Genomic DNA, 7,361 nt, shown 5'->3' with positions numbered 1-7,361 from the left:
TTGTTTTTATTTTTCATTTTGTAAAGCTTTGCCAAGTGTCAGATTCTTATTCACTAGGCGACTTGCGTTTTACTATATAAGAGATTTTTTTTGTTTTCAACTACATGAAGATCGGAGCCGTCTTAAATTATATTAAGACGATGTTCCAAAAAAAAATATTAACTATATATTTAACAATGTAATGAAATAATTTTAAAAGTTAATAGTTTTATCTGTATATATTTGAGGTTTATGTTTGAATTATAAACTATAAATTTAATAATACATTAAAATAAATTTTGAAATTTTAAACTAAATTTATGTATTTATTTTGAAAATTTTCCTAATTTTTATTTTTATTTTTATTTTTAGATTCAGACTCTATTCGACCACTCCAATATCACACGCTATTAGACAGACATGATGAGGATATGTATTTAGTATGTATGTCTCCTAGGGCCTCTTTTAGTATCTGAAAGTAGAACGGTTGACATAATCCCTATTTAAAAAAAATATATTTTAATAAAATAGATGTATAAATTAGGATTTAGATTTTTAAAATAATAACTATATTTTATACAATATTAAAATAAAGTTAGACATATATATGGATGAAGCTACTAAGTTCTAAATCTATATCACTACTTTTAAATTGTACCGTTAATATTTTTTGAAGATGACAGAAATAATTTGATACGAAGTGAAGTATTTCCGGTTTACATAGCCACATGTTGCAAATTGCTTTGTGGCATTGATGTAGAGATAAGTAGATTACGGATTTAATGCCAAAGTTTATGTATTCCAAAAAGACCTCGACTACAAAATCATATTTGTAAATATAAGAATTATAAAAGGAATACTTGAATTCTCAATTTTCAAAATCGGTTAGACAACAAGAAGAATGGTTATCATTCTTATTTTTCGATGTGAAATCTCCAAACTTCAATTTAATGACACACTGACGCATTCAATTTCTCATTTAGACAGTCTAGCTCTAATACAATGTGAATGTAGAGATTTTGATTGGTATGTTCGCCACCATATGAAACATCATACTGTCGTTTTTAGATGACATAGTATATTGCGAATTTATAATTGGCTTATTAATCTTTATTACTAAAAATTCAAAATAGGAACAAATATGCTGGTAAATTATTGGAGGGACATAACATTCATGAATAACTGAAAAGTTTGAAAGATACAAAAGCCTCCATATTATTGATAAAACAATTAGATCATCTGAAGTATTATATCTCGCCATCCCATAAGTCTTCAAGAGACTTGTAAGGGCTCAGTGTCTCATGAACAAAGAAGGAAGCATTCAATAACCTTGCCTGCATTTAATCCAAAACACACACAAAACTCTTAATTTAGAAAAAGCAAATAAAAAGCAGGAGAACTATGTTACATAATGAAATGAAAAGAACGAAGTGGAGATGTAGCCGTACCTCCTCAATCTCTGAAAACCTGGCAAACAAGTCATCGGGTATTGACCAGTCAAAAACCTCAAAGTTCGCTCTAATTCTTCCTTCATTGGTACTTTTAGGAAGCACACTGTTACCCATTTGAAGTCCCCAGCGAAGTGCGACTTGAGCAGGAGACATTCCTAGTTTTTCAGCAACAGTGTTCAGTATAGGGTTCTTCAAAACATCGCTCTTGAGCCACGTTGTTCCTGGAGAACCCAATGGAGAGTATGCCTACAAGAATATTTCAAATAAAGTTTATAATGTATGGTGCAATTTTTTTCCCAAGGCAGAGAAAGTGATGCTTACGGTGAGGTGAACTCCTTTGGATTTGCAGAACTCTCGTAGCTTAGTCTGTTGCCAAGAAGGATGACATTCAACCTGGTTAACCGCAGGAGGAACACGAGCTAACTCCAAGAGAGTAGCTAGCTTCTTGGTGGAGAAATTGCATACACCTATTGCTCGTGCCTTGCCCGAATCATAGAGTGCTTCCATCGCTTTCCATGTGCTAGGAATATCTACAGGCATAAGGTTCTCGGGCTTAGCTCCAACAGAACCTTTCTTCATCCGTACAGGCCAATGTATCTCGAAAAGGATCATAAATAAATTTGTTACTCAATTATCAACCCGTTATGAAAATTAATCCCCGTGAGCAGAAATGCTATACAGATTAGATTTTAAGCAAAAATATAAACAAGCTTCAACACTATATATACGTTAGTCATCCCACATTTGAATCAATATGATTTAATGCACAACTGTACCATCGAAATGATGCATGCTTACCAAATAGAGATCGACGTAGTCAAGCTGCAGATCCTGTAGAGTTCTTTTCAGTGCCTCTGACACATCTTGAGGGTCATGATCCGTACACCTTGATTTGATGATACACAATATGAAAATGCAATGATTGAAAACTACATTTATTAATCAAGGAGTATACATTTTAAACACAATACCAGAGTTTGGAAGTGATGAACAGCTCCTCTCGTTTCACTACATTGTCTTCAAACAATTTTTTTCAATACTGACCCAATCTGCAAAAGAAAAAAGGCGACAAGCTTATAAAAAAAATCAAAATGTAATTAAAAAGCAGATCATTGTCATATGCATAAACACACATGTTTGTTGTTACTTTCGCCATAAAGAGAATCAAGAAGGAAACTTTTTTTTTTTAATTTGATCAAGCATCTACGTGTTTCATTCTACCTCTTTTTCGTTGCCGTAGATCTGAGCGCAATCAATATGACGATATCCGATCTACAATCCCAATCAAGATAAAACAGCTTCAGTTGTACACTTAATTACGACAAAACTAATTGAACAAATCAATTAACATAAAGCAGTGTTAAAAAAAAAAGCATAAGGCAAACAAAACATTTAACAGAAATAGAGAAATCTCTTTTTTAGAAAATATATGAAGAAGTATATTGAGGAGATCTCCGAATTTAACTTTTAGCATATGTCCATAGAATCATAAATTTACCAAGAAAGACGAACCTTAACAGCTGCGGCCACGGCATCACCGACAAGACCCGGAGAGGCTTGCCATGTTTTCCCAAACCTACCGACGGGATCTTAGCGCCAGTGTTGAGCTCAAAGAATCTAATTGCGTTAGCCATTATCAGAGGAGATGGAGTTCTAGATCGCTACTGCTCTTTGGTTCAGACGCAAACAGCATTTCTCAACTTCCTCACTCATGAATAATAGACAAAACTAAAAATACTAAGGAAAAGCGACAGAAGCGGGAGATTCGTGGCGAAATTGATTTCTTTCTCGCATGCTTAATAATGCCACGTCAGATATTGACCATTACGTGGCAGTAGCTTATTCGTTCGTTTAATATGTCCTCTTTGCTAATGTCTAGTGTGATCATCAAAGTGATACGTGGAAGTATCTAATTCGATCGTTTAAATAGAGTCTGTCACTATAGTGCGCAAGTATTGTTCAACTTGTTAACAATTTTTTGCTAATAAGACATATAACATCACCTTCATGAAGATATCTCCAAATTTTTTAAAATATAATAAATTAAAATTTTAATAAATTATTAATTTGAAAATTATATTCACAGTTAAATAAAATATATCTTTTATGTGTACATTTTTATTTAATTTAAGAGACTCATATTAAAATCCTCCGTCTGAGGTGCTTTGAGTTTTTATTCTCTTAACAAATGATCTCTGAAAGGGGATTTTGCGTATGAAATGTGTTTTAGACAGTTTAAGAATTGTTGATATTACGGGAGTCTCCATGAGAACTAATTCGTTGATAATAAATGCAATATATTATTTGAAACAGTAATGATGATTACATAACTTGAGATCTAATAACATAAAGAAGAGACTCTCTCTTTCTGCAGTGAGCCACGTCACTAAATGGATTCGTCAGGAGTCGACCCGTATCCAAAACCAAATACACTGCGTTTCATTAAAAAAACCAAACACTTTGTGTTTCATTAAACTTTGTCTTACGTTGGTTTTTTAATCGGATCTGACCTTACATTATTTCAATTTGTATTAGGGTTTTCGAATAGATTTTGTCTCCGTCACTCTATGAAACTTATATCCTGAATATGGCTAACGCAGCGATCTTCCTTTTCGATCTGAAGACCGGACGATGCTCCTCCACCATTCAAGTCCGGTTGCTCTGCTTCTTGGAGCCCATGAACGTCCGATGGGGTAGCGAACTCATGGGAGTCGATATGTTTCTGCCTGATTCCCAGGTTTGTTCTGAACCTTTACTTGAGTTCATAAGTACTTTGGTTTGTTCTACCAACAATTCATGTTTAGATCTTCAGAACTGATTAGTGATTGTTTTTAATATTTTCTTCAGAACCGTCTGTCGTGTTGAATCTTTATTACAGGATTTTTTTTATCATTTTTTGTTTTGTCGACCATCATGCCGGCGACGGTGAATGTGAACCGGCTTGCAATTCACATGCCTAATCTGAAGGTGGGTTCGCTATATTCCCTAGCTGGTTTTGATGTGACCCGATGTAATCAGAATTACTGACTGTCGGACTCCTCTATGATGATTCGTTTCAGCGATTCAACATGTTTTGATGAGATAACCGAACCGGCTATTCCGATAGGTGTGGAATCTTTCCGGTTTGCGAGCTGCTCGGTCTTGCCAACACAAACACTCAGCTTCCAGGTACTGCTCTTCTTATCTGTAAATTTGTCTATTTTGTTTAGTTATCTAATAATCTTCATTCCACAGACATTATCGGTGAGGTAACTGCTGCGAAGAGCACTGTCACCGACCCTCCACATGACAAGAACCGTTTGATGGCAACCATTAAAATGGATAAGTAGCTAATTCTTCCATATTGATCCATTTAGATTTTAATACTGGTTTTCTATTTAAAAAATATTACATTTTTTATCACTTTTCTTATGTACGTGTTATCAGTGATGTTTCGGTCACTATGAGTATGTTCGACTCACAGCCTGTCAAGCTCCACAATAAACTTGAATCAATGGGAGGTGATCCAAGGGTTCTGGTTGCAACCAGTATCAACCCCAAAATTGTGGGAGGTAATTACTTGAGCTTAACATCACATAGTCTCCTTTTAAGTATTCTCAGTACATTAAAAGCATTTTTATTTTTCAGGTCATCTGTTTCTGAATGCCACTTCAGGCACACGCATATATTTTGACAAGGAAACCATCGCAGGGGAGACTTCTACAGGCTGGTTGCCCAAGACACTGGGCTTGCGCCAGCAGCTCCATTGCTTAAGGGCTACGACAAGGTGGAATCCCTGAGCATAGCTGATCTCAATGAATTTCTCAATTCTGCTTCCTCTCAGGTGTAACAACCATATATTATTATTTGAGTATGGAATGAATTAAAGCTAAAAGTTTGATGCTGCTGATTTACGAATGTAGGAGATTGATTTCATCTGCACTGAGAAGGTCACTGGTATCAAGCTGGACAAAGGATGGTGCTACGTTTCTTGCTCCAACTGTACCAAGAAGCTCCAACGCACTGTCTCGCTTTCACATGTCTGGATTAATTGTAATAATACTAATGCTGTTGGTGTTCTGAAGACTGATGTATGTTCAATTTGTTCACACCGCATTTACTTTCATTGGCGTTTGTGTCCACACACATAGTCAACTTTGAGTTTTGATACGTGTTAACTGACTGCTAGGTATCGGGTGGAGATGTCCATTGCAGATGAAACTGCTGAAGGCCTTTTTGTTTGTTTTGATTGGGTTATGACAAAACTGCATAATATGAGACCCTATGAAGCTTGCCATCTTTTGGTATGTTCTTACTCTGCCTGTCATGCATCTTCGTCTTGAAATTTTACTCATGAGATTGCATTCAACGGTTGCTTCCTCATGCTGGTGATGGTGTGAACCCGTGGGACACTCAGGCACCTCCATTTGTTGCAGACATGGAGGGTAAAACCTACAAGTTCCAGGTCAAGGTCAGTGCATACAACTTCACTGAAAACCATCAAATTTTTACGATCTCCTGCATCCTTAGTGAAGGTGACCGTATGCCGCTCCCTCAGTTTGTTGTCAATGTAAGTTCCATGTACTAAATTACGGTCAGTTAGCTTCACGGTATATATTAATAGGTTATTTTGATCTGAATAGGGAGGTGATGATGACAATGGAGACGACAACAGTGGTGCCATCTCGGTTGGTGTTAAGGTGGAGACTGGTGGTAGCAGTCAGGTGCAAGGATCCTCGGGAATTAAGAAGAAGGCACGTACGGCATAGGTGGAGAGGATTGGATACTTGAAGTTGTGCAGTATTTTCCGCTTTCAGTAATGCTTGCGCATGTGTTTTTGTATCCATGTTTTGTTGACCACTTAATCTTTGAATCTTGGTTATTTTATATTTGGTTACAGACAAGCTTTATTAAATCTATCACGTTTTCCAGTTGTTCTGTATTTAAGATTTTTATTTATATTTGGATCACTGAAATACTGCTTGAAATGGAGTATTATTCTATTAATATTACTTGAGTATTCATTTTTGATGTGTAAACTCTTCGCTACAATAAAATACAACAAAAAGACAAAGACCAACGGTTCATACAATTAAATTCGATATGTCTACGTTTCATATCATTTTACTTAACATATAATGTATCATAACAAAAGATCATGACTGGGAATATTGGTCCCTCGGATACAGCTCTCTCCTCTTGACACCATGCATCCTTTCACGTTATGCCGCCGCCAATATCCGCTTCGTCTTTGCTATGCGATGACAATCAATAAAAGTCAAGGACAGAGTTTGAATCAGGTGCTTTATATCTTCCTAGGACAGTCTTCACTCACAGCCAGTTGTATGTGGCGCTATCACGAGTAACAACACCAGAGAGGCTTAGGATATTAGACGATACCTCTGATTTAGACGTTGTGGATGCAGTAACCAATATTGTCTAGAAAGAGATCTTCAAGGGCCTTCGAGCGCAAAGACTAGCATTAAGTAGGTTTAGATGGTGTGATATCTCAGGTTTGTTTTTATTTCTAATACTGACTTTAACACTTTCATTGCAGGGAAAGCAGCCAATATGTTCCTGAAGAATTCTTAGCTTCGACAAGGATATCGTAATCGAGTGTACTCCGCATCAAATTTTCAAAATACTCAGACTCCCTCTTTTCTATCGTTTTTCCTTCTAATACTCTGATGAAATCAATACTCAGTTTTTCAAAGGTTTGTAAAGCTTGATGGCTTCATTTTGGAGTCTGTGACCCACATATATTATGTTTCAATGGTCCAATATATCCAGAACATCTTAATTTACTACCATATGCTTACTAAAAAAACTCATAAACAAATAGAATCCCCCAAGAATAAACACTACTAACGTGCATCTAAGCACTTATAAAAAGAATAATTTACCAACGTGCATCTAAGCACTCACTTATATAATAATATACAAGTCCGACCT

At 35.9% G+C, this 7,361-nt stretch overlaps 2 protein-coding genes and 1 pseudogene across 2 annotated transcripts; 2 read left to right on the top strand and 1 right to left on the bottom strand.

The window, feature by feature from the left end:
* Nucleotides 1-1,079: 1,079 nt before the first annotated feature.
* LOC106331908 lies at nucleotides 1,080-3,143 on the bottom strand (annotated as a pseudogene).
* Nucleotides 3,144-3,947: 804 nt separating this feature from the next.
* On the top strand, nucleotides 3,948-5,492 carry LOC106329885. Its single transcript, XM_013768494.1, has 7 exons — nucleotides 3,948-4,167; nucleotides 4,278-4,397; nucleotides 4,490-4,598; nucleotides 4,665-4,755; nucleotides 4,857-4,981; nucleotides 5,058-5,196; nucleotides 5,333-5,492. The coding sequence occupies exons 4-7, from the start codon at nucleotides 4,733-4,735 to the stop codon at nucleotides 5,490-5,492; spliced, it is 447 nt and encodes a 148-aa protein (XP_013623948.1). The 5' UTR covers nucleotides 3,948-4,167; nucleotides 4,278-4,397; nucleotides 4,490-4,598; nucleotides 4,665-4,732.
* Nucleotides 5,462-6,226, top strand: LOC106332169. Its single transcript, XM_013770640.1, has 4 exons — nucleotides 5,462-5,500; nucleotides 5,599-5,713; nucleotides 5,827-5,979; nucleotides 6,053-6,226. Coding segments are annotated over exons 1-4 (396 nt in total). The 5' UTR covers nucleotides 5,462-5,498; the 3' UTR covers nucleotides 6,179-6,226.
* The last annotated feature ends 1,135 nt before the right edge of the window (nucleotides 6,227-7,361 follow it).

This window comes from Brassica oleracea, chromosome C3 (genome assembly GCF_000695525.1).
Source record: "Brassica oleracea var. oleracea cultivar TO1000 chromosome C3, BOL, whole genome shotgun sequence".
Lineage (NCBI taxonomy): Eukaryota > Viridiplantae > Streptophyta > Magnoliopsida > Brassicales > Brassicaceae > Brassica > Brassica oleracea.
This window is presented reverse-complemented; position numbering and strand designations above follow the sequence as displayed.

Bases quoted from the DNA above. Each gene is read 5' to 3' on its own strand.
- LOC106329885 (XM_013768494.1), top strand. From the start codon at position 4,733: ATGGCAACCATTAAAATGGATAA. The intron at 4,982-5,057 runs GTAATTACTTGA...TTTATTTTTCAG, and splicing joins CAACCCCAAAATTGTGGGAG to GTCATCTGTTTCTGAATGCC. The intron at 5,197-5,332 runs GTGGAATCCCTG...TTACGAATGTAG, and splicing joins TGCTTAAGGGCTACGACAAG to GAGATTGATTTCATCTGCAC.
- LOC106332169 (XM_013770640.1), top strand. The intron at 5,714-5,826 runs GTATGTTCTTAC...TGGGACACTCAG, and splicing joins ATGAAGCTTGCCATCTTTTG to GCACCTCCATTTGTTGCAGA. The intron at 5,980-6,052 runs GTAAGTTCCATG...TGATCTGAATAG, and splicing joins TCCCTCAGTTTGTTGTCAAT to GGAGGTGATGATGACAATGG.